The following is a 26,249-nucleotide window of genomic DNA, read 5'->3' on the forward strand; positions in this document are numbered from 1 at the left end:
ATTTCAGTGAAACTACCTGTGGAATTACTCAGTGTAAGTAAGGACGGCTGAATCACACCTCAAAGCAACATGCAAACAGAGGCACCCTGGCAGCAGGGCATTCTGGGAAATTTGGTGTGCTCATTTCTCTCCAACAGTTACAAGGTGGATGTGTGGCTCTGAACTAGCCTCAAATCTTTTGCTCTTATGGGCTACAGTGGAATGACAACTCTTTACAGAAAATTGTACTCTGCTTTTTTGATTAATAAGATTAAAATTGGGGGAGGCAGAGGAAGGCACTGTGCCTTCGTATGAACGTACAGCACCCAGCATCATGGGGCCCTGATCATGACTGGGGCCCACTGGGCAGGACTGTAACACAAACAATAGTGATAATAATAAACAATTAAACTTTTAAGTAGCTGTTAGGAGTTCTACACACAAGACTCTCTCTCTCTATTGAAAATTAAGTGACCTTCCTTGTGCTCTGCTCTGAAAGACTTCAGAGCCTTGATTGATTGGGGATAGACGTCAGGGCTTTTATCTGCTCCAGTCACCCTGGCCTGTCACTCGGGGGTACTTTGGTATTGGAATCCTGTCTTTGAGCCCCTGAATGAGAAGTCCCTCTGGAGTGGGATTGAAAAAGCCTCAGTCAGTATCCCAAAATACACTATTCTGGGGCCACGGGGTGGGAGCAGACACCTGGTTCCATGTTTAACCGTTGCTGTTAAAAAAGCTTCAGTCTCTTGAAAACAGGTTCAGAGGGCACATTGGGGTCAGTGCAGGGGCCTTTGACCTCCAGACGTGTTCATATACTAGATCAGGACACACATCCCAGCTGATGGAGCTCAGCCACTAACGGACACTCTCCTGAAGTCATACGGTTTGGAGCGATACTATATCCAGTTGTCTCTCTACATGCTCTCGAGCACTATGGGGAGATTCTCCATGACTGACTGCATCCGGAGAAGAAACTCCCAATTCCCTCTTTCTCTATCTTGTGCACCAGTGGCCAAGAACTAGAGCACAGACAGGCCCCGTGAGAGACAAACTCCCAACTGGAGTTGTCATGGAATATACAAAAACCTGAAGGAGAACACTTCAACCTCCCTGGACACACAAGAGCAGATGTAAAGGTAGCCATCCTGCAGCAAAAAAACTTCAGGACCAGACTTCAAAGAGAAACTGCTGAGCTTCAGTTCATTTGCTAATTTGACACCATCAACTCAAGGTTAAACAAAGACTGTGACTGGCTCGCCAACAACAAAAGCAGTTTCTCCTCCCTTGGTATTCACACCTCAACTGCTAGAAGAGGGCCTCATTCTCCCAGATTGAACTAACCTCGTTATCCCTAGCCTGATTCTTGCTTGCATATTTATACCTGCCTCTGGAAATTTCCACTACATGCATCCCACAAAGTGGGTATGCACCCACGAAAGCTTATGCTCCAATACGTCTGTTAGTCTGTAAGGTGCCACAGGACTCTTTGCACAAAGTGGCGGGACCTCCTGCCACCTCTAGAGGGTGAGGAGCCCCGGTGGGCCAGCCTCTATTCCACCTTAGTCCCGAGGCCCGCCGGGGATATCAGTTGGCGGCTCCTTCACGGGGCCGTGAGCACGGGCATGTACTTGGCGCGGTTCACCCCAATCCCAGACACCTGCCCCTTTTGCGGCGTGAGGGAAACCCTGCCGCACATCTATCTGGAGTGCGCCAGGTTGCAGCCCCTATTCCGGCTCCTCACGAATATTTTGTTAAGGTTTTGGTTGCACTTTTCTCCTCACCTCCTTATCTATGCACTCCCTGTCCATGGCCCCACTAAGTCGCGGGACCTCCTGGTCAACCTCCTCCTGGCCCTGGCTAAAGTGGACATCTATAAAACCAGGGTGAGGAGGTTGGCTGATGGAGTCTCCTGCGACTGTGGGGCCTATTTCCGATCCTCTGTCTGCTCACGCCTCCGGGCAGAGTTCCTCTGGGTGGCGTCCACTGACTCCCTTGACGCTTTTGAGGAGTGGTGGGCGCTGTCCGGGGTTCTCTGCTCAGTGTCCCCATCCAGTTCCTTTCGTTTGACCCTTTGACCGCACTCCCGTCCCTGTTGTTCATTAGTTGTCCCCCGTAATTATTTGGTTTCCCAGGTCCTGTGGATCCCCCCCTTAGGCTGGGGGGGGATCCTTTAGCAGTGGGCGAACTTCGCCCACCCACTTCCTGGATCCCAATAAGGCCACAGGACTCTTTGCCTCCTGTTGTTTGTTCCCACTGTGCACAGGAAGCAGAACTTTGTACACTCTTTGTGAATAAACAGGATTGAACAAAGAGATACCCGACTCCCAACATCAATTTCTCCTCCTAATGGAAACAACCCAGCAAGGCCTCCAAATTGGCTCACCACTCAGCTGAAAAGAGGCAACAATAAGATTCTGGAAGTGCGTTGATATGAGGAATAGTAAGGAAAGATATTGGACAAAATATGCTAACTTCTGCTGAACTTGAGAGAGTGGCTTTTCCTATTCATTGATCTATTTGTATTTTTCAAAACAAATTCAATAAAAGAATAAGTGATAAAGAGAAATATGGAGGACCAGCGATAACACTGACCACTCTGCTCAGGAATTGACATTAGAAATCCTTCATGACAGGTACTCAACTTTGCTGCTCTTGTTTTAATGCTGGGTTCAGACATCTGCAAGTGTTAACCAGCATCAAAGGGGTTATGTAGATAACCACAGAAGGAAGTGAACTCAGCGACCTGTGGCAACAGACAGTTTGGTAAACCAGAGAATTTGCCTTCTGAGTCAGTGTCAATTCTAGATAATTGTGATCTATAAACATAGATCAACTTCCTGTGTCTTCTTTTCCCCTCTTTTTGTCACTGTACTTCTGACAACATCACTACCTCCAAGTACTTTTCGGGCACCTCTATGCCAGCAGGATTGGATTAGCTCCTATAACCATGCCCATTAGCTCTTTAAATCATCCCCTCTACAGCCTCATCGAGGCTGGAGAATGCTCTTTTTGCTAACTCACCAACATAAGGATTACCCCTCAGTATTACACCTGCATTTCCAAACTACGTGTTGAACACAGACTACTGAGACCCCAGGCTGTCCTTCTAGCATCTGACTCTTCTCTTGCAGTATGTTTCAGCTTATTCACTCTTCATTCAAAATCAGCATTGCAGGCTCCTACCCCAAGTCTTGATTTTGACCTCTACAGGGTCAAACAACAGCAGGGTTTAAATAATACTACTTTTTCTCCATTATATGCATCTCCAGCCAGGGGTGCTGGAACAATTTTTACAGTGGGGGTGCTGAGAGCCATTGAACCAAACTGTAAACCCTGCATATGATAGAAACCATTTCAAGCCAGGGGGTGCAGCATCACTCCCAGTTCCAGCACCTGTGTCTCCAGCAGGCCTGAAGTCTAGTTTGTGATCCACACCAGTTTTTGGAGGAGTGTCTGAGTGTAAGAAAGTGTCTGAATGCTCACATTGAGCACAGAAGTTAGCAGCCATCTCCCAGTGAGCACCAGGTTCCTCATTTGACTATCAAATATGAGGCGGGGGTGGGAGGGGCCTGATGGTTAGAAGCTCTGGGCTGAGAAGGCAGGGATAAAGCTATCCTGGGGTGCTACCATGCCTTAACCCTTGAGGTTACCTACCTTGTAGAGTGAGGCTTTAGTACAGTTGATAAGCTCCAGAAAACCTTGGAAAGCATCTTCAAATCTCCAAGCCTTTGGCCCACTGATTACCAGTTTTATCTATTACCCACGCCATCATCCCTTGTAATGACTCCATTGTCTTTGGGGTCGTTTAAACTTACAGCAGCGTAGCGCTTAGTGAAGACTATCTGTGCTGTCAGAAGAACTTCTCCCGTGGTAGCTATATGGGCGGGAGAAGCCCTCCCGTTGACATAGTGCTGTCTACATCAGGGGTTAGGTTCGTATAACTATCTCGCTCAGGGGTGTGGATTTTGGTAGTGTAGACCAAGCATTCCTTTTCCCCTTGCCCTGAAGCCAGGTGCAGAAAGCCTGTGTACCTTTCATGGTTTTACCTCCCCTTTAGACCATTGCTCCTTGAGCCTTGGTTTTTAACATGTCTCCTTTTCTGTTAAACAAAACTTCCAGCAAGCTGGTGCAGGATCGGATCATACTCAAGAAAAGCACACAGATATGAACTCAACTAGAGTTATAGTGATGGTGCTGAAATCAGATATACCATGATGCTCCTGGGCAAAAAGGATGAAAAAGACAGTCATATTTCAGGTGGTAATTCATACGGCTGGGATCCCAAGATCTCCAGCTGCTTGGAATACCATTAGCTCCACTCTAAATGTTATTGTTCACTAGTGAGAAATCAGACATCAGACTTCTGTGTTAAAATGAACCCTAGCTACACACAGCCAATGTGAGTCACTGTCTAGGAACTTGCATAATGACATTTCCAGTACAAGTTTCCTTTTCACAGAGTCCTCCCCAGAAGATGGGGGTAACTAGGTCAGCTTATATCAAGGAGGATTTTGAGGGGGTATATTTTATAGACATTTATACAGCAGGAACAGGGGCCAGATTCATTCCTGGCATAGCTAAACAGAATTACTTTGGGGCTGATAATGAGTAGTGGGAGACGGAAGTTGGAAAATGAACCTCACACAGCTCTAGTTACAGCTAATGGGCCAGGTCCCCGGCTGGTGTAAGTCGGCATAGTTCCACTGACTCCAACACAGCTTTGCTGATTTACACCAGCTCAGAATCAGCCTGCCCTTCCCTCCAGCCCTTTACAAACATTTTTAAAATGACACAAAACATTGAAGGGGAAACAAGGAACAATTTCCTTTTTAAAGCACAAATGGTTTCTGCTCTGGCTTCTACACAGGCTCCATGTGCATCTAGGTTGTTTTTTTGTTTCCCTACAGCAGCAATGCTCAAAAACATTCCTGGAACAGCTGCTGACCAAACAAAAGCTTATGACCTAAATCAGCACTTGAGAATGGATAGTGGCAACCTTCAGGAAATTACAAAGATGCACAGGGTGCAACCTACCTCACAGGATACAAGCACAGATGACTTCTAGGGTGGAGGGAGCTGGGCAAAGAACAGTGGTGAAAAGCAACTTGAAATAGGCCCCAAACTTCATGATGCTGAACCACAGCATAAAGCGATACACAAAAATAAACTGCTCCTGTGCTTATTTATCCTCTGTATCAACTTATAAAAAAATCTCAAAAGGCCAACTGTTTAGCAGATCAAATATCTTCCCACTTAGTTTGATGGCCCTTTGCCATTCTGGCTGGAGGGAGAATTTGATTTTGGTTTCAGGGATGTGTGTCACTCGTGCTCTGCATTCATTAGTATTACTAGAACTGTTGAAGGTTTCAAGCCAGGCCTGTTGGTGAGGAAGGATGGTCCAGTAGTTAGGGCATTGGTCTGGTATTAAGACGACGCAGGTTCAATTCATGCTCTGCCAGACCTCATGTGTGATCTGTTCCATTCTATATAGGCTCTTCTACCATGCCCATCACTGTAGTGTCAGAGTACTTGGACAAATCACTTAGTCTCTCAGTGCCTCATCTGTAAAATGGAGTTAATGGTTTCCTGCCTCACAGGAATGATGTGAGAATAAATACAGTAGAGACCGTGAGGTGCTCAGACACTATAGTAATAGAAACCATATAAGTAACTTAGAGAATGTTAAAAGCAGGAGTCCTCTACCACCTGAGCAAGTCTCCCAACCGGCAGCTATAGTAAGCTATCATCCTTTCATACAGACCAACCATTAGAGGGGAACAAAGACCCACATTGTACTAGAGTGTGTTATATGGGAACTTCATATATAAATATTGAACTGAGCTAATATCTGTGGCAAATATATAAATTCAGTTATTAGCACTAAAATTCCTTCTTACAATTCAAAAATAGGTAAAGAGCAAACAAGCATGTCAATTATTCATTGGAATTTAGAGGCCAAAAACATCCCTTTGTATCTAGTTACAAAGAGTTGCCTTTTCTCTAAAGTTGATGTGCTTTGGCACTATTGAAAGTACAACATGAGAAAGTGAGAAGGGACCAGTGAAACTACCTGATGAAATGGTCTGTAACCAAAAGCAATTAATCAGGGACTGAAGGGAGCTCATGCTCAAGATATACAAAGTGTCTTAGTGCTGCAAAAAGTGACTTCATCTCTTCAATCATAAATAAAAATGTCTGGTGCAGTCACCTGAAGCAGAAGCCACCTGGAAAGTGACAGATGTGTAAGGAATTGAACCAAATGGCATATATAAAATTCTGTGATGCAAACTCTCATCAGTTCATCACAGACTCCTGGTTATTGCTCTGAAATTGACCTGCTCATAACTTCAGTACTTTAAAGTCTTCTCCCTCCATGCCCCATTTTCTCCCATTGCAGAAATTCCTTTCAGGGCACAGCTTTTTGCAAGCAATGCTTGTAAAGTGCAGAAAGGCAGTTCTGCTCTGGTTTGTGTTTCATGAGCAATGAGCAATGCTAGGGTGAGAAAGTGTTGTAGGAGAGAGATCTTTACGCATTATGTTGAGGGTCTACAGCAGGGGTCTCAAACATGTGGCCCGTGGAGCTATTTGCTGCGGCCCACCAAGCTCCCCGCCCTCGAGTTACTTCCTGTGGCCACCAAGCTCCCCTCCCCCGCCGTCCTCCTCCCCCTCAGCACATCACATCCCTGCTCCTCTGCCTACCTCCAGGCGCTTAGCACCTTCCAGGAGGGAGGGAGGAGGAGCAGGGAGCTGCGCGCTCGGGGAGGAGGCGGAGAAGAGGCGGGGATTTGGAGAAGGGGTTTGAATAGGGGCAGGGAGGGGGTGGAGTTGGAGTTGGGGTGGGGACTTTGGGGAAGGGGTTGGAATGGGGGCGGGGAAGGGGTGGGAAGAGGCAGGACAGGGGTGGGGCCTCATGGAAGGGATGGAGTGGGGGTGGGGCCGGGGCAGAGGGGCGGGGCTTTTGTATCTTTATATGAAAAAGTGTCAGTGATGTGGCCCTCAGGCCAATGTACTAGTCCTCATGTGGCCCTCGTGGTGATTTGAGCTTGAGACCCCTGGTCTACAGTTTGAGGGAGCTGCTTGGCTTCCGATTACATTCCTAAACACCCTGGTGTCTTACTGAATTAGGCCCCTCCTGAAACCTGACCCTCTTTCACCAATTCCACTCACCATGCTACTATTTGCAGTTACACGAAGATTACTTAAAGTAACATGTTTGAAAGCTTATTGTGATGACTATGATTAGAGAGCTCCTTGATTCTTTGCCCCTGCCCTGGCGCCAGCATGGGGCAGAACAGCTTGGGGGTGAATCTAACTTGCACCAGCTGGTGTGCCGAGGTGCCTGTTGTAATTAGTGAAATAAAAATGTCATCAGTTTAATCCCCCTTCACCTTGTTCTGACACGAAATAGGTCATATTACACTTCGTACTTTCTTGTGTGATTAGCGTCTACTGTATCACACTTTGCACTCTGTCTCAGGCTTACGTAAGATTCCTGGTAATGTATGAAAGTACAACTTTAATCTGGTTTAGAACTGATTTTTGATTAGCTGGCGCTCACACACCTAAGAAGGTATCCTTTCCAGGACATAAATTGTCCGAAGCATTTAAGAGCACTGATCTAGCACTTCAAATACTGCTCTTGAATTTCCACTGCTTTGGACCACCATCTTTTTTTTTCCTTTTAAATTGTTTTGAGAGATTTCCAAGCCCAAGAGAGCCTTCAATGAGAAAAGTGATCATCTCTGGCCGGAGCCTATGGATTTCATAGCACAATCCTTCCTTAGGAGATGGATTTTGTTTTTAGTGTGCTTTTAGGAATATTATGGATGTGCTGACAATGTTGCAAACCGTATTATCTGCTTTATATCCCACAGAAGCCTTCCACATCAATTTCCAGAGTTTCGTTACTAGATTACTGCCCTTTATAGAGTTGTTGCTATGGTGCTGCATTTATTTATGCCGGTGTTTCTCAAATCATTAATTACTTATGTTAGGTATTTATATGGTGTTCCCCGCATTAACAGAGTATCTGACTGAGCATGTCAAAGTCTTTAATGTACCTACCTTCACAATGCTGCTGCAAGGTAAGGAAGTAACTGAGGCACTGATAGGCTTAATGCCTGGGCCCAGGTTACACAAGAAGATTGTGGTGGAGCAAGGACTTGAATTTAGATCTTCTAAATCCTAGGGGAGTGCCTTAACCCCTGGACTACCCTTCCACTCCTTACAGCAGTGCCAAGCAGCTCCAATGTGGTAGGTGCTGTATGCACATAAAGTAAAAGACAGTCCATGCCACCAAGATTTTACAATCTCAATGAACAAAGGAAGGGTGGTTATTCCCATTTTACAGGTGGAGACCTGAGGTGCACAGAGACTGAGTTGTCCATGGTCACACAGCAGTATGTGGCAGAGGTGGGAACTGAAACCAGATTTCCTGAGTCCCATGCCAGAGCTTTAATCACAAATCATTCTTCCTCACACTGTTTGTTGAGACCTCTCCAAAGCGGGTCTCCAGGCAGGTGAGGGATTTTCCATTGTAAACATTAAAAAATGAGAATTTTCTAGTGATCCCCTTGGGAAAGTCAACATTACCTACAGTTAGTATATAGGACTATCTGAGATACTGCAGATATTTCCTGCTTCGCTCACACAGCAGTAACATGGTATCTGATGGTACATGCTGAGCACAGTATCGCTTCTGCTATGGAAGACGAGCATGTGCTACAATCATGTAGTCTAAGAAGGAGCATGCATGCTGCTTGCCAGCCTGATTGTTGAATCAGTTAGGGGATATAAGCAGCAGGTGAACACATGTTAGCACTGCAGTTCTTACCCTTCACCCCAAGGTAATGAAAGGATCCTTGCTACTCCACTCATCCACTTGCTTTCCAGTGTGTCTGCCCCCCTCGTTTTAACTTTTTTGAATGCTTTTTAACTCGGGTTTCCCGCACTTCAGGAGAGTGCAGTATCCCCTGTCCTATAGCATAGCCTGGTGTAGGCCTTTCTCACTCACTCCTATGAAGGCTGTTACACTTTGCATACATAATTATACAGTCATTGGGCCAGAGAGAGGGAGTGACCTTATAGCCAAGCGGGTAGGACACTGTCCTGCAGTGTGAGAAACCCAAGCTCAAATCCCTGCTCCAATTATTATTGAATTATACGTCAGACAGAGGGGAGTCCTGAACGCAGGTCTCCCATATACTGGGATAAAACTTATACATAGGCTTAGCAGAATTCAATTTTTATAACTTTGATGGATAATATCAATGGTTATTTTTAAGCCTTTTAAAGATTTTTTTTATTGATTTAAATTTTTCACATTTGTGCAAAAATTATGGGTTTTAAGCTTGTTTTTAATTTTTATCAATTTAACTTTCACAGTTGTGGGAAATTTTTTATGGGGTGTGTCACACAATACTTCTTTAATGTCAGCAGACACTGAGATTCAACAAGAAAGCTTTATGACTGTTCAAACACAACTTCACATGTCACAACATACAAAAAGAAATCTCTTCAAATCAAAACTCTAATGAGTTCTCAAGCAGCATATTTCTTGCTTTGCCTATTGGAAATTTTAATTACAGATGGAAATATTTTTACATCAGTTTGTGGGCGTATGGTGAAATCAATGTTTACCGACAAAAATCTAACCCTTCCAAGCCCGCTTATAAGGAAGACACTAACTTCTTCTCCAATCCCCTGCCCACTCTGTAAATCTAGCCTCTTATAAACTCCCAGAAATAAAATGTTTTGTGTCGAATGAAATGTTTGTTTGACCTGATTCCCCTACATTTTTTTCCAGAATCTTCAAATTCAGTTAAATCTGAGCCAAAATATTAATTATTTTTTTCCATTTTTGGGAACTGCCAGGGAACTGAAACATCAATTATTCACCCAACTCTATTTGCATCAATGATATCAACTATTAGTTTAAAGAACACATCAGGCTAGTGTGAGCTGGCATAAAGGACACAGGACACAAAAGCAAAGGAACTTACAGCTTTCAGGATCCCTACTGCATCCTGCTGAAGCCAGGTTGGGTAAACAACTTCATCATTCAGAATGGCTTCAAAGAGGTCATCTTCATTCTCTGCTTCAAAAGGGGCATGGCCACATAGCATCTCGTACAGCAGCACCCCCATAGCCCACCAGTCTACATCAGGACCATAGAGCATCTCCTGCAGAATCTACAATAGGGATGAGGAAGGGGATAAATATTACTCACTGGGCTTAACCATTGTTTTTCTAAGTGGGGGAGAAAACGGATTATGGAATATTAATGTGAACAAAACACATCACCGCATATTAACTAATAGTATTCTCTTCTGTGCTTGCCATTCCTCCTTTCTCAGAGCCCCTCTGTGATGTACATGTCCAGCTGGCAACCCGTTGATTTACATCTCCAATAAACAAGGGGTCTGCCAGCTGTACTCACTTACCAGACGTGCTTCGGAACAGACTCTTTAAAATAAAGTGCTGAGCAGGAGCTGAAAAGTTTTTCAATCAAATTGTTCTAGAGAAATGGATCAGCTGGGTCTGTGGCTTGAGCCTCTTCACTCCCCTTTGCCTCCCAGAAGGAAAGGCTTACATGGCTCCAAAAACACATTTCCAGCTCAAGGAGGGACAGGGTGTGAGAGCAAAAGAAGGCATGAGTGTGAGGAGTGGGGCAGAGGAAGCATGACCACAGAGCTTCTTAAAGCTGTGTTTATTCATTTTAAAATTAGACAGATGAATGATGGGGGGGGGGGAACAGACAGAGGCAGAGAAGGGAATTGGGGAATGAGGGAGACAGCAGCCTGCTTTCAACCACACTGGGATGGTACCTGTGCCATTTGCTGTAACCAGCATTTTGGCAGCTACAGTCTGGCATCTATGTTTTTCAAGATGTATTTTCTTTGCCCCCAAGGGAGCTGATGCCCCTGTATCAGCCCATAACAATCTGAAGATTTGTTTAGTCTTCACTAGCCCATGGGGCTGTAAATCTCAGTGCGTTTCTGAGACGAAACTTTCCACCTGTCAGCCCCATAAGATGCAGCCAAATTAAGTGGAGATCTCATTCGTTGCGTTTAAACCAGACCTGCTAACAGCTCAATGGACTTTCCAGTGAAGAAGGGTTTCCTGTACCTCTGGAGCAATGTAGTCCGGCGTGCCACAAAACGTTGCTGTAGTAATTCCATTGCGAATCCCCTCTTTGCACATGCCAAAATCTGCCAACTTGCAGTGGCCTTCGTGATCCAGCAACACGTTATCCAGCTTCAGATCCCTGCAATAACAACAACAATTATTACTCTTATTATTTCAATTGCTGCATAGTGGGAGCTATACAAATCCAAATGAAGACACAGTCCCTACTCTCCAGAGCTTAAAATAAAACCTAGACAAACATGTATCGCTGGACCCAGCGGCCAACTGCACCATCATCTTTTGAAAAAACAAACGGTGTGCATGAATTTGGCACTTGCGGAAGGGAGGAACGAATAATGTTGGGCTGAGCCAGATTTAATGTGGTCAGGTTTTGTATGAACTTCCCCACGTGGCTTTCCTAAAGCACCACAAGTCTGGCCTGCAGAACACCCTGCTAATTCAGTTTTGAGATGCGTTCGAGCAGAGTGATAGTTCTACATACACAAAGGCCTAAATGTTTTTAGTTGCCCTGATTTCAGTGAGGTTGCACAGTGAGGTTGTATCCAAGAGGAGGACTTGCAGCCAAGAATCCTGTTATTATTTATGATTTCTTATCTCATCCCCACATTATTGTCAAAATGTCCAGTGGCTGCACCCAATAGAATAGGAACATAGGAAATATGCACTTTCCAGTTCACCACCTATCGGGATGGAAGACCGTAGTTTAAGCTAAGTCCAAGAAACAGAGAATCTAGAGGATCAAGCAGTGTAGAAAGCTTGTCAGCAGCTTGACCTTGAGATGGCCCCAGGGAATATTCCACAGTCATAAGTGCAGTCAGGAGCATGGTCAGAGCATCCAGAGAACACTGGAGCCATCTGCAGACCCAGGCAATGCTTTCCTGAAAATATACTCCAGCTCTTGGCATCTGGCCCCTTCAGCTGTCAGGCTTATCCTGCGCACACTCGCAGATGGGGGGAAGCAACCACTGTCACAGAGCTGCCCCAGTGACGTTAACATCAACAGCAGGACGCCTGTGTACATGATAGGAATGGGCTCTGTTTCCTCTTCCTGGGTCTTGAGGAAAAGATATGTGACTTGGCCTCTCGAACATATTCTGCTTGCCAAGCATTCTGTCAGATACGTCAGTGCCTTCCTGGTGTGGTACAACCCAAACGTTCTGGTCGGGTCCCAGAGCAGACACACTAGCTCTGAGCTGGACAGACATTCTGGGTATCTAATGTAGGTACTCATATGGCCCCCCATTGCCATGGCATCTGGGCACCTCACAGCACACCAAGGAGTTACAGCAGGGCTATTACCCCATTTTACCCAGGCACACAGAGACTAAGGCACAGGAAGCCTATGTCAAAGAAGGGACTAGAACCCAGGTCCCCGGCTAGCATTCTAACCATTGGGCCACCATTCTTCTCTACTACAGTGCCCTGAAAATGAGAAGGCCAGTTATCCCACTCTGTCTCAGAAGTCCTATAACCAGAACCACCACAGGAAACATCTCTTAAACTAGCGTTGAGACACCACGGAGTTTATTATTATTTCTATTACAGTGGAGCAACTGGCCTCACTGTTCTAGGCAACTGTGTTAGTAAGAGTCAGGTCCTGCCCCAAAGAGCTTACAAATAGACAAGAGAGTGGGAGAAAAGAAAAATAATTATCCCTATTTGGCTGTTGGGGAACTGTGGTGCAGAAAGATTAAGTCACTTGCCCAAGGTCACCAGAGCCAGGAATGAACCCTGATCTCCTGAGTTACACTACAGCGTTTGCTCTGGATGGGATGCAAGCAAGTAGCAGAGTTTTTCTTTTTAAAATGAAAAATGGTCATAAAGCCTTATGGGCCAAAACCAACCCTGGAAGGGACTAGGAGGACACAGAAACATATTACGTGTGTTGGGTCATGACAACCTTGCAGTGTGGTTTAAAGAGTGGTTTACAGTTAGAGTTCCTGGAATTCTGCTATGCGCTACTGGTACATCAGGAAACCTCTCCAAGCATAAAGGCAAGCCCTGTTTTCCAGAAATTTGCAGGAAAGTGGTTAAAACAGCAGATTATTCTTTATATCCAGTAAAATCCTTGTTGGTTCTAGGCAAGACTGGCTTTGGGGCCACTACAAATATGCAGGTGGGCAAGGCATTTTGATGAATAGGTGAATGCCTTGGAGATACCCCAAATAAAATCCAAGTGGTTGGAGATTCACTATTTACTACGTTTCTTGGAAACAGTTTGAATGGAAACTCTTTACTTAGGTTCAGACAAGATAGATACATGAGAGAGGGAGGGAGAAACCAGGTACAACCACAGTCCTTGAAGGCTTTAGTCCCTCTCAGAGGCTGTGAGGTTTAAGCAAGCTTCAGGCTTCATAGTGGAGCTGCAACACCGGGGCCTGTTTTGCCTGGAAGCCATGTCTAGAATCTCCACTGCCTCCCATCCAATGAGCTACAGCAGCCCTGGGCTCCCTGTTAACTGGGCAATACAATATGATCATTAGCGCACCAGTATGAAAGGAGCATTTGCAGGTGCAAGCTCATTGTGCCCCCTAAAGGAATCTCTGTTTGTGTAATTCCCATTAAATTTAAACCAGCTGCTGCCCACTCACGTTCTGGATGCAAGTACAGTTTTAACCACATCAAAGCAAAGCTCCAGCCTGGGGGCTTCTCAGGCTTCCATATCAATCCTGTTAATAACGTCTGTCCCACACTGCAACACGGTGGACATTTGCACATACTGGCATCTTTTTAAGAGATGTGAAATCTAAAGCTCACATTTTATTATTTCATGTGGCCCAGAATGGGGTATTAATTGAGTGTTGCTTGGTCGCAAGATGCTCCAAGTTTGGCTCCTAATATAGGATATGCCCAAAAGGGTTTATTTCACTCTTCACTAACCCTATCCGCAGTCAGTGGTTTTCTCAAGTGATGTCAATGGTATTAATCTGTATACTTGCTGCTTTGCATTCACTGGTCCTACTGTTCTTTATGCCAAATGAACCAGTGAGGTCAAATTAAAAAAACCAGGATTCTAAAGATTTACAAGGCGCTCTTCAGTTCAGCAGCAAGAACTCCAAGAAGCTGATGAAATTGGAAAGTAGCCCACTCACAAAGTCAGATTTACCTCAGATTCCCTTAATGCTTGCATTTTCCAGTCAACATTTTTAGTAGTGTCATGCAGCAATAAAGGGAGGGATATTTTCGAAGGTCATTATGCAGTTGTTATGCTGTTATTCTGAGGTCATGAAGTACTGATGCAATCATTTTGCAGACAAACTCCTACTGGAATAAGGACTTTATGCATACGAAGGAATGAAACACTTGTCTCTACATGTAGTTACAGTGTGTCAGTTTAACGCATCCTGTTATTTTAGGCATGGAAGAAGTGACAAAAAGCGAGCTGTTCTAGCCTCTTGCATCAGAACACGTGCATTTGCTATGTTGGCAGTTGTGACGGGGCAAGGCCAGATGTCTATAGAAAAGTAGTGGGAGATAAATATATTAGCTCCAGGCTAAACAAATCCCTGGTACCAGGATAAGTGAAATGGCAGCTACTCCAGGTCAATTAAGACACCTGCAGCCAATTAAGAACTTTCCAGAAGGCAGGGAGAATGCTAGGTTGATTGGGACACTTGAAGCCAATCAGGGGCTGGCTGAAACTAGTTAAAAGCCTCCCAGTCAGTCAGGTGGGTGTGCATGTCAGGAGCTGTGGGAGGAAGTTGTGCTGTTGGAGAGACTGATAGTACACACCATATCAGGCACAAGGAAGGAGGCCCTGAGGTAAGGGTGAAGTGGAACTTGAGGAAGTGCGGGCTGCTGTGGGGGAAGTAGCCCAGGGAATTGTACATGTCATGTTTCTAAAAGGTCAGCTACCATAGCTGATACTATTAGGGTCCCTGGGCCGGAGTCCGGAGTAGAGGGTGGGCCTGGGCCCTCCCCCCTTTGCCCCCTGATTAATCACTGAGACTGGAAGACAACAGAGACCGTGCAAGGAAGGATAACTTCTCCTCACCTCCCTTGCTGGCTTATGATGAAAATGGCTCAGTAGACTGTGACCCTTGTCTCTAGAGAGAGAAGGGTTACATGGAGGGTCACAGTGAGCCTCTGAGGCTAGCGAAATCCGCCAGGAAATGCAGGACCCACGAAGGCAAGGACAGAGCTTTGTCACACAGTTTAAAGATCAAAATTTTTCCAGAAAAAATATACAACTTGCCTGGTTCCCTCTGCAATATTTGCACATTTTGGCTTCCTCTGCACTATTGGGAATTTTGCCATGGTGCACATAGTGTTCAGAATAGCCTTTGGAGTTGATCCTGCTGAAATGTATCTTAAAAGGGCTTTCAGTTCATCACCTAAATCACTCGCATCAATATCTCGCATGTCATCATGTGTCATCACTGTCTCTAGTGCCCTGTATTGCTCGTGTAGGTTTTCTTCAGGTATAGTGAGGAGTTTTGGAATATCATACAACATCCCAAATATACTGCTGTGTTCCTTGAGCTGCATGAAATGTTCTTCAATTGTCTGTATTGCACAATCTAGCACCTGGTTAAAAATTCAACTTTGAATTGTTGTTTGGGGTCTCTTATGGGATTATGCTATGCCTCGTAAACAAAATGTCGTCTTCTTCGGTGACTCTTGTATTCTTGAATGGGTGGGAAAATAGCTTCAGTGTGAAGTTCCTCTGCTAAATTCTGAGCACTCTTCAGAACGTTTTGAAATCCCTCATCTGACCCGTAAGACTGAAGGTATGACTTTGCTTTGTCCAGTTGTTCCATTGCTCCAGATATATCAAGGTCAACACCTTGGAGTCTCTTGCTTACAACACTTATTTCAAACAGCATGTCATGTCTCAACACTAAGCCACACAGAAATTTGAAGTTATGTAAATTTCTGGTGATTCCATTTCCCTCTGCCACTGTTCTCCCACGAACAGTTCCTGTCATAGCATTATCCTCCATAATGGCAACTATGGCATCATCTATCTTCCCAATTTGGTGTTTGATGAGCTTTATCGCCTCCACTTGACTTTCCCATCGTGTGGCACTCGGTGGTTTCAGTGTCAGAGAGGATGTTCCCAGATGTTGTGGAGAAGAATACATAGATGCTTTGAATTACATTAAAAAATTCAGTAGCCTCACTAGAAACTGATGCTGCATCACTAATCACCAAGTTCAATGAATGAGAACTGCATGGGACAAAAAAAGCTCGAGGGTTTAACTCTCGGATCCGTGTCTGTACTCCTCTGTTCTTTCCTCTCATGTTGGCACCATTATCGTAGTCCTGACCTCTCATGTCAGGTATTGCAATTCCCGTATCTTCCAGCTTTTTAAGAAGCACATTTGTCATAGCAGCTCCTGTGGTATCATAAATGTCAATACATTCTAGAAGATGCTCTCTGACTGTCACCATTGCAGGGACATTTTCACTAGGTTCTGTTGTTGTTACAAAACGCACCATTAAAGTCATTTGTTCCATATGGCTGATGTCAGGTGTGCAGTCCAGAATAACAGAGTAATATCTTGCAGACTTCAGATCTGCCACAATCTTCTGTTTGACTTTTCTTGCCAGTAACTGTGTGATCTCATTTTGAATTGTTTTTCCAAGGTAGTGGTGTGTGTACATTTCTTGGGTGGTGACTCTTCTTAGATGCTCCTGGAGTACAGCATCAAACTCAGCCATCAGCTCCACAATTTTAAGGAAGTTTCCATTGTTTGGCACACACTGCTGATCAAGCAGTGCTAGGTTTTGGGTAGCAAACATTCTCACAATGGCAGTGAGCCTTTTCAGAACATTTTGCCAGTAAAGAGACTCTGATGCAATCTTCTCTTGATGCTGATCATCTATGGTGGCCTTTAACCTTAGTCTCATCTCAAGCTCTTTCCACCTATGGAATGCTCTCTGGAGATTTGCTGCCTTCTCATGACATGCCAGATTTCTAGCCAGATTTTTCCAGTCCTTTGTTCCTGTAGAACCCAATGTGGCTGGAACATTAGACTGGAAGAGTTTGCAACAAAAATAGCATGCAGCATTTTGGGTTTTTGAGTACATAAGCCATAGCCTCTCCACTTTGTCACCATTGGGGATTTCACACCAGTAATGTGTTGGATGGAAACTTCTATTTTTATTGTCTTTGGGGAACATGAAGTTTTTCACTTGCTGTGGCCCATGCAGTACAAGGAAGTCCCTCAGGCTACTGCTCAAGTGGGTCCACAGTCCTGGATCATCTAGACTTAAGGAAGTAAACTCAGCAAGAGCTGTTTCTTGCACCTCCACCACACTCTTCTCTGATCTACCCTTTTTCTTCAGGAATGTGCATGGTTACATCCATTTGAGATAGAGATATGGATGCTGCAGTAGCTGCCAGGTCACCTGCACTCTAACTGGAAGATCAGGCATCTCCTCACCACTCACATCCTCACTGGGGCAGGAAGGCTCACTGTGAATATTTGTGTCTATGTATCTCAGGAGAGCTCCTTCCTGCTTAGATAGAAAAGCTTCCTTTGCTTTCTTTCTTTTTCTGAATGCTGCTCCAGAGAGGCTGTCAAGGTTCCTTCCCCACTCTGAACTCTAGGGTACAGATGTGGGGACCTGCATGAAAGACCCCCTAAACTTATTCTTACCAGCTTAGGTTAAAAATTTCCTCAAGGTAGAAACTTTGCCTTGTCCTTGAACCCTATGCTGCCACCACCAAGCGTGTTAAATGAAGAACAGGGAAAGAACCCACTTGGAGACATCTTCCCCAAAAATATCCCCCCAAGCCCTACACCCCCTTTCCTGGGGAAGGCTTGATAAAAATCCTCACCAATTTGTACAGGTGAACACAGACCCAAACCCTTGGATCTTAAGAACAATGAAAAATCAATCAGGTTCTTAAAAGAAGAATTTTAATTAAAGAAAAGGTAAAAGAATCAGCTCTGTAAAAATCAGGATGGTAAATACCTTACAGGGTAATCAGGTTCAAAACATAGAGAATCCCTCTAGGCAAAACCTTAAGTTACAAAAAGACACAAAAACAGGAATATACATTTCATTCAGCACAGCTATTTTTACGAGCCATTAAACAAAAGGAAATCTAACGCATTTCTAGCTAGATTACTTACTAACTTTTTAGAGAGTTCTGAGCTGCATTCCTGATCTGTTCCCGGCAAAAGCATCACACAAACAGACAGACCCTTTGTTCCCCCCGCTCCAACTTTGAAAGTATCTTGTCTCCTCATTGGTCATTTTGGTAAGGTGCCAGCGACGTTATCTTAGCTTCTTAACCCTTTACAGGTGAAAGGGTTTTGCCTCTGGCCAGGAGGGATTTTATAGCCCTGTACACAGAAGGGTGGGTACCCTTCCCTTTATATTTATGACAGGGGCGTTTTCTTCTTTCACTCATGATTGTTGTTCTGTGCCAGCTATAGTGCCTCTCAACACTCAGTTGAAGGGGACAAATGAGCAGGCTCATAGCAGGGCCTGAGTGAGGGAAGATATCAGTGTCTTAAGGGCCTAACTGGCTCCTACTACTTCAGTTGACTGCCTGTTCTCCTCAAGTGAGTTCAGGAAGCAGCAGGAAACAGGAAGCTCCCTGAGAAGCTGGGGTTAATCAGTCCAGGCCCCTGGGGGTGCTACAGAGGAACATAAGAGGCGGCTCCTCCTCCTCTCTCTCCCTGCAGCTCCTGCTGCTTTCTGTTATTCCTGCTCACCTTTTCTTCTGCCTGCCTGTTATGTCTCTTGTGCCCTCCTTCCTCCAGCACAGCACTCCACCATCTCTGTGCATCTAGAGCAGAGAGAATACATATGCACCAGCAGCAGACACAATTTTCTACACGCTGGGTCCGAGTGGCGCCCCCGCCACAGTCTGGCACCTGAAGCGGCCGCCTCATGGTAAGGCCAGCCCTGCTGAGCAGTACTTTACTCTGAGAGTGGTCACAGGGGCTACTTGCACTCCACTTGAATAGGAGGAGCAGAATCTGGCCTAATATTTGTACAGAGACCTCATCTTGTCTCACCCTGTGACACATCAAAGGGCTTGAGCCAAAGGCCACTGAGGTAAATGGAAAAACTCCCCTGGGCTTTGGATCAGGCCTCAAGTGATCCTTTACCTGATGGTATTTCATTAATGGTATTTGCAAACCCATAACTTGAAATCATGGAGAAATCATTATTGAATAATCATTTTTTTGAGAGGAAAAATCTCACCTCTTCCAGATTTTTTCCAATAATAAGGCATGCACGTGGTCATGAATATTTTTATAACCAGGAATTACCTATCACACTGCATCATGAGAATGCTTTGCAAATTTCCAGAGCACCAGTAAAGCTGAGTAAGCATCAGCAAACAGTAGCAAATGGTGTCTAAGGAAGACTTCTGCACCTGTTACGCTGGAACGCAGATAGAAAAACCAGTCTGAGCTGCTGTTCTTTTGGTTAGGTGCCAGCGAGGTTATCTTAGCTTCTTAACCCTTTACAGGTGAAAGGGTTTTGCCTCTGGCCAGGAGGGATTTTATAGCACTGTATACAGAAGGGTGGGTACCCTTCCTTTTATATTTATGACAGGGGCGTTTTCTTCTTTTACTCATGACTGTTGTTCTGTGCCAGCAATTTTTGTCAATGTTACCACATCAGTAGGTTTAGAGAGAGATTGAAATCACAAATGGAAAACCAGGGTATTGATTTGTGAAAAAGGAAGCCACAAAATGGAGATGAGAAATAGATGCAACTGTTTTTAACATAAGAAAAACAGCTTGCAAGTTTCAGGTCTGCAAAATAAAAGACAGAATTATCACTATCTTTCAGCTTTGGATGCTTGCTATAAATCTACTGTTGTGGAACTTTAAAGAGAAAATCAGTAGAGCCAGAACAATTCTGTCATGAGAAACAGTACATATGGTATACACAGAGCTCAGAGAAGGAACACTTTCTTTTTGGCACAGAGACAAACGGAATACTGAAGGTGACACATTAGGCTGATTAGCTAAAGAAATCCAGTACCCATACTGCCATTTATGGCCACAGTATTCTTGCCTGGCCCAAGTTTAGAAGGTTGGAATTGTTATAGCTCTGTCCTTCCAGAACATGATCCCAAAACTTTGTCAAGATTTAACTTCAGCCTCCTCTGCTACTTTCCCTTATTTAAAATACGAAACAATGGATGTTGTAGGTATGTGCACAGTCCTCCTGATCTTTGAAAATGAAGCATCAAAATAAAGCTTTCAGTTAGCGAAACGTTAGCTCACTAACCCCCAGTTTTCTAGATAAATGTTCTGTTTGTTGAGTGTGTGAAATTCTCTATCTAGTTTCCAAGTGGCTGTTAAAAGCCCCTGTAGTGTACGAGCAAATTCGGTTTCAGATCACTAGTGCACTGAATGTGATGGCTGGTCCAACATAACTATGGAACATGGAATGGTTTGCAACTTTAAATACGATAAAACCAGAATGAAGTGAAGGACGAGCCTTCATGGGGTGTCATGGCTCCTGAAAAATAAACACAACTTAAAAAAAGGAGGAGTTAAATGTAATGATGTGCACATTAAACTTAATGTAAAGATTGTCAATGAAATGCCCTGTTTGTTGTAGTGATAGCAGACAGCCATTCTGAAATGCTTGCCAGACCTTAGGATAAAGGAATGAGGAACATTACTGTAAAGGCTCCAACCTAGACCTCCACATTTCTCCTGAATACTAGCATAGCAAATGGTAATTTAATATACAGTGAAGTCAGAGAGTCAAATCCAGACCTTGTATAAGTGAGTTTAACTCCATTAAAAACGTACACCAGCACTCATATAGAGCCAGATGCTGGCAGGTAGCTACTTGCTCTTGACAGAGTCTGGGTAGAGTTGTGGGGAGGGAGAGAAGGCCCTTTGGGAAGGACTGTCCCTCAGGAAACAGTCCCTGTGCAGCTCCTCCTGTGGGCACGGGGAGTGTTCACACTGCTCCATTCCATGGGATTGTACAGCCCGCTCCCCCATAGCACAGCCTGTCAGCTTCACAGGCCAGCGCTGGGAAAGAAGCAGGTGATAGGGGGAGAAGAGAGCCACGGAATGGCCCCATCTTTTCTCCACCCCCTCTTTGATGTATCTTATGCCCTCAGGAATGTATGGGTTTGTGTTGGGAAAGAGAGGCGTGTGTGAGTGTGAGAGAGACACAAAGAGAGAAAAGGCTCCTTGCCTTCCATTCCCCTACTTGTGCACCTTTGCATAGTCCAGGGACCATCAGATTTATGTTGTTTTATGTACCCAATGGGATAAATCTCATTTAGCTTTAGAATTAGTTCCTGCTGTGTCTGTTGAGCTATATGAAACAGTATCTTCACATCTAGAAATATTATTATTCCACGTAATCTTAAAGACAACTAGCACTTTGAGCACACAGATAAGTTTTTGCAAGCTGTCTGTCCAGGCCATGTCAATGCTATTCACTTTTCAACAGATCTTGGACTAGAACACAGGAGCTCCTGGCTCTCAGTTTTGCCCTCACATCACTTGATACTGCTGCCTTGTATCTTGTATCTGTATACACCTGCAATATAACTACACAACAGCACCTGTAAGACCCAGAAGGCTTGGCTTCCCAGGATGGTGTTTACAAAGACGCAATGCCCAAGCGGCTGACTGCAGGAATAATACATGAAGGGATGCAAACACTGATCAGACTTTTCCTGCTTCAGAGACCTCTCTGCATTCATTTTAAAACCCTGCTTCACCATCTCAGCCCCGTTTAGACAGTCTAATTGCTCAGAAGAGCTTCCTAGGGAAGATAACTTTTTAATATGGCTTCATTTTTACTGAGCCGAATGAGGCCTGATTCAGCTCCCAATTAAATTTGAGCTGGTAGGATAGAAAATACAGCCACTGACAAAACCTGGCACATCACAGTATATAATCACAAAGCTTCCTTGATGCTACTGGGCCTGAGAGATGCAGAACCAATGGGCAGCAGTGGGTGTTCTACACCTTTCAGGATTAAGTCCACCAATAAAAGCTGCACCCTTATTATACCAATGGCGGCTACTAGATGGTGTAACGACAGTTTCAAAAAGCGGCCTTAAAAGAACTGAACTACTCTGGTTTATGAAATTGGGCAGCAGAAAAACATTACTGCTGAAGCACAGATGCTGCTAGAGATTGCTACGTTAGGGCAACCCCAACGATCCATCCTTATGTACATACATAGCACTTTAGCACACATTTACTTGCTGCACTTTTTCATGGTAATCTCCTCAGGAAAGAGAAGGAAAGGAGTTACACTTGAGGCATTTCCCAGAATTCCAATGAAAATATTCTCTCATTTACTATGCAGAGGAAAGCAACAGAAAAAAGTCGTTATTTCAAGTTCATAGTATGTATGCTGTACACATCCTGTCTGGATCCTGAGCCACTGGACTGACAGCCTTGATCTGGAATTTGCTGGCCCAGGCAATGCCATTTACCTAACAGTGCTTCTATTTTATGCTTGCCAAAATAATTAAAAAAAAAACCAAACATTCCATCCTCGTGCCTGAAATCATCATAGTAGGTGCACGGTAAGCATCAGCCATAAATATACCAACAAGAGTAAGATGAAGATTCATGACTGATGGTGCCAAGAGAGAAAGAGGGCGAGAGATTAAGAAGCATTAGCCGGTTAGGTCACTGTGACCGAAATAGACCCACACTGAATCCTGGATAATAAAAATGAAATTAAAATGAAACAGCACTTGTGCCAGCTGTACATCTGGGAGTGATGAGGTGGATGAACTACCTGACAAGATGAATGATTAAGCCCAGTTATAACCAGTTGTTCAGTATCAATCCACAGCCCACCTAGTCGTTAGTATCTGCTTAAAGGGCCAGCCAGAGCTCTGTCCTGATAGAATTAGAGCTGATTTATTGAAAAGGATTCTGATTGCACCGAGGGAGAGAGAAATGGCCCCTTTTTGCCTGAGCCTGCCATTTTGAAACTAGAGAATGGCTCAAGTCAAAGCAACTCTTTCTGCTGCTTGGTCACTAATCTCACAACTGCCTGTGAAATCTACCTTCCCCAGGTCCAGAGTAACAGACGAAATATTTCATTTCTGGAAGAAGCAGAAAACAGTTGGCAGAGTCGATCTGGATCATGTGTGCTGATTGCTGCTGGGAACAGCCCAGACAGTAAACTAACCTGTACCAATATTTGTAATGCCTAATAGGGTTTTGTGGGGAAGGAGAAAATCCTGAACTGAACCTAAATGTCTGGCCAAACAAACAGGTCTCTCCACACTCATAGAATATACACCTGCAGTCCTCACTTCCCCAGCCCACTCAAATCAGTGCAAAGACTTCCATTGACCCTGGTGGGCTTGGATCAGGCCCTTAAACAAGAAAACCCAAACATTACTGAGGCTCTGATATACTTATAAAGACTTCAGAGAGACAAAGTGGGTGAGGTAATACTTTTATTGGACCAACATCTGTTGATGAAAGAGACAAGCATTCGAGAACAGAGCTCTTCATCAGACCTTCCTCAGAGCTAAAGAAAAGCTCTGTGTAAGCTCAAAAGCTTGTCTCTTTCAACAGAAGTTGGTCCAATAAAAGATATTATCTCACCCAACCTATTCTCTCTAACATCCTAGGATCAACAAACACTGCAAGCTCTCAAGGCTTCAGGCTGTTTGGTAGCACTTCCTCTGTTACCCCTTTCTATATAGAAGCAGGAAAGCAGATGGTAAATTATGAAATATTCTGGGTGCAGGGATTTTCAAACATATTCAGCTTTGGCCTGTTTCCACTGAAGCCAATGGGACTTTACTACTAACTTCAGTAGGTGCAGCGTCAGGCTAAACACTCAGTATTTCTGAAAATCCTCCCTCCCCTTTGTGTATAGCTTCTGTTTACATTAGGAAGAACAGGCTCCAGGACACATTCTCGCTGGCTACAGAGCAACACATTGGGGGCATAATGCACTTATGATACATCTACACAGCAAAACAAAACAACCAATCCCCTCCCCAGTAGCAAGTTTCAGAGCTTGGGTTAACCAATTCAGGGTTGTAGGGCTTGTGCTGTGAGGCTAAAACTAGCAGTGTAGACATTCGAGCTTGGGCTGGAGTTCAGGCTCCGAGACCTTCCCCCTTCGCTGAGTTTCCAAGCTGGGCTCCAGACCCAGCCTGACTGTCTCCACTGCGACCCTGTCACAAAAGCCCGAGTCTGTTGAGACTCGCTGCTGCTGTGTAGACACACAAATATTTTAAAATATTTACTGGGGGAACCGGTCTTCAGATCCAGTTACAATAAAAGCCAAGACCAGCATCGGCATTATTGGTACTCTCTCTTTTAAGACTCTGTAGAAGCTGTGGCTAAACAAAAAAAAACCAGACAAACTCCTCTGAGCTCTCTCTTGCCACAAAAATCACTTAAAATCCATTAGTGAACTTAAATGGAGATATATTTGTCAGAGCATAGAAGATGGGATATTGTCCAACGTTTTAGCTTCTCCTTTAACATGGATTATTATTGCTATTCACTCATTAATGGTGATTCACTCCACCCCCACGCGAGTTGCAAGTATCCTGGCTTTTTATGGGTGGAACAAAGCAAGATGAAATTCACCCCACCCACCGCAGTGCCAGGACGCTGGGCTACTATGCAGCCCATCCTACATCTATAGGAATGTCTGCCCAGCTGCTCAGGCAGCCCGCACGTAGCTGGGCAACTGGCTTTGCGTCAGCCCTCCACACTTGAGGCAGATTTCACTCTGCTTGCCCAAAAATGCCACACAGACAAGAGATGCCAGTCCTGAAGAGCCTTGATTCTAAATGCCACACCTATGAAGCAAAGTAGCGATGTGGAATTGGCACCAAGGGGAAAGGTTACGTGACAAAGGTGGTTTGAACAACTGGCTGTTTTAGAAATAGATTAAATAGGTATAAATAAATAGGTGACTCATTCAATAAAACAAAGCTGTCTTGGCTGACCCTCCCTCCCCTTTGTAGGAAGTGGAGGTGGGTCTTGAAGCAGGACTCAATGAGGAGAGGGTGGTGTATGGGGAATGTATGTCTTTACACTGACCATGATTTGTCCCTCTAGTAATAGGAACAGCAGATAGGGCCTATAAGGCAATACTGGGACTGGTGATTAACTGTGGTATGCAGTGAAGACGGGGATTTTGAAGGTACCATCCATGAGTAACATGCGCCTGCCTGCCAGCTCATCCTGAGTCAATAATTGGAGGTTCGTCTACTAGGTTCACATTTTTTCCCCCTAGAACAGAGGTGGGCAAACTACGGCCCACGGGACCCTCCTGCCCGGCCCCTGAGCTCCTGGCCCGGAAGTCTAGCCCCCGGCCCCTCCCCCGCTGTTCCTCCTCCCCCGCAGCCTCAGCTCACTGCGCCGCCAGCGCCATGCTCTGGGCAGGGGGGCGGCGAGCTGCTGGGGCAGCGCAGCTGCAGAGCCCGGCACGTGGCTGGCTCCAGCCAGGCGGCACAGCTGTAGTGCCGCAGCCACCGGTGCTCCAGGCAGCGCGATAAGGGGGCGGGGAGAGGGTTTGGATAGAGGGCAGGGGGTGGGGGTGTGGATAGGGGTCGGGGCGGTCAGGGGGCGGGGAACAGATGGGTTGAATGGGGGCAGGGGTCCCGGGGGGGCAGTCAGGGGTTCCGGGGGCAGTCAGAGGATGGGGGGGGTGGAGGGGTAGGGGTCCCAGGGGGCAGATAGGGGGTGGAGGCCGGGCCACACCCCTCTCCCCTAACCGGCCCTCCATACAATTTCCAAAACCCGATGAGGCCCTCAGGCCCTCAGTTTGCCCGCCCCTGCCCTAGAACTAGACCTTTTTGATTAACAGAGGGTAACTGTGAAGGTCTATCACTCACTCCTCACCAGATTGAAACTGAGGGTCTACTGTTCTCAGACTAGACTATTTAAAACCAAGGAAGACCTAAATTGCAGATGAATCCTTCTTCCATATAGCCCTCGGTTGAGGACGTGCATTCAGGTATTTGCATTGTGAGTCACTTTTCTTCACTCCAAAAATGTTTTATTTAAGCTTCTTTTAATCTACGGAGACAAGAAACAACAGGCAACAAGGAAAGAAATCTTTGCTGGATGGTGTGCCTGGAAAACACCTGTCAAAATCTGAGATTACATATTCTACCCTCAAACCTCCCCTATTTTCACAATATAGAATTGCATAACCATAAA

General features: G+C 45.0%; 1 protein-coding gene across 1 annotated transcript in view; it reads right to left on the reverse strand.

The window, feature by feature from the left end:
• PRKCH (protein kinase C eta) overlaps positions 1 to 26,249 on the reverse strand; it is a 167,696-nt gene that overhangs the window by 14,293 nt on the left and 127,154 nt on the right. Inside the window, exons 11-12 of the mRNA XM_077820580.1 lie at positions 11,107 to 11,245; positions 9,981 to 10,169 (exon numbers count right to left, since the gene is read on the reverse strand). Of these exons, the coding sequence (XP_077676706.1) occupies positions 9,981 to 10,169; positions 11,107 to 11,245 (328 nt within the window). The remainder of the gene's footprint in view (positions 1 to 9,980; positions 10,170 to 11,106; positions 11,246 to 26,249) is intronic.

This window comes from Eretmochelys imbricata, chromosome 6 (assembly GCF_965152235.1).
Source record: "Eretmochelys imbricata isolate rEreImb1 chromosome 6, rEreImb1.hap1, whole genome shotgun sequence".
Taxonomy (NCBI): domain Eukaryota; kingdom Metazoa; phylum Chordata; order Testudines; family Cheloniidae; genus Eretmochelys; species Eretmochelys imbricata.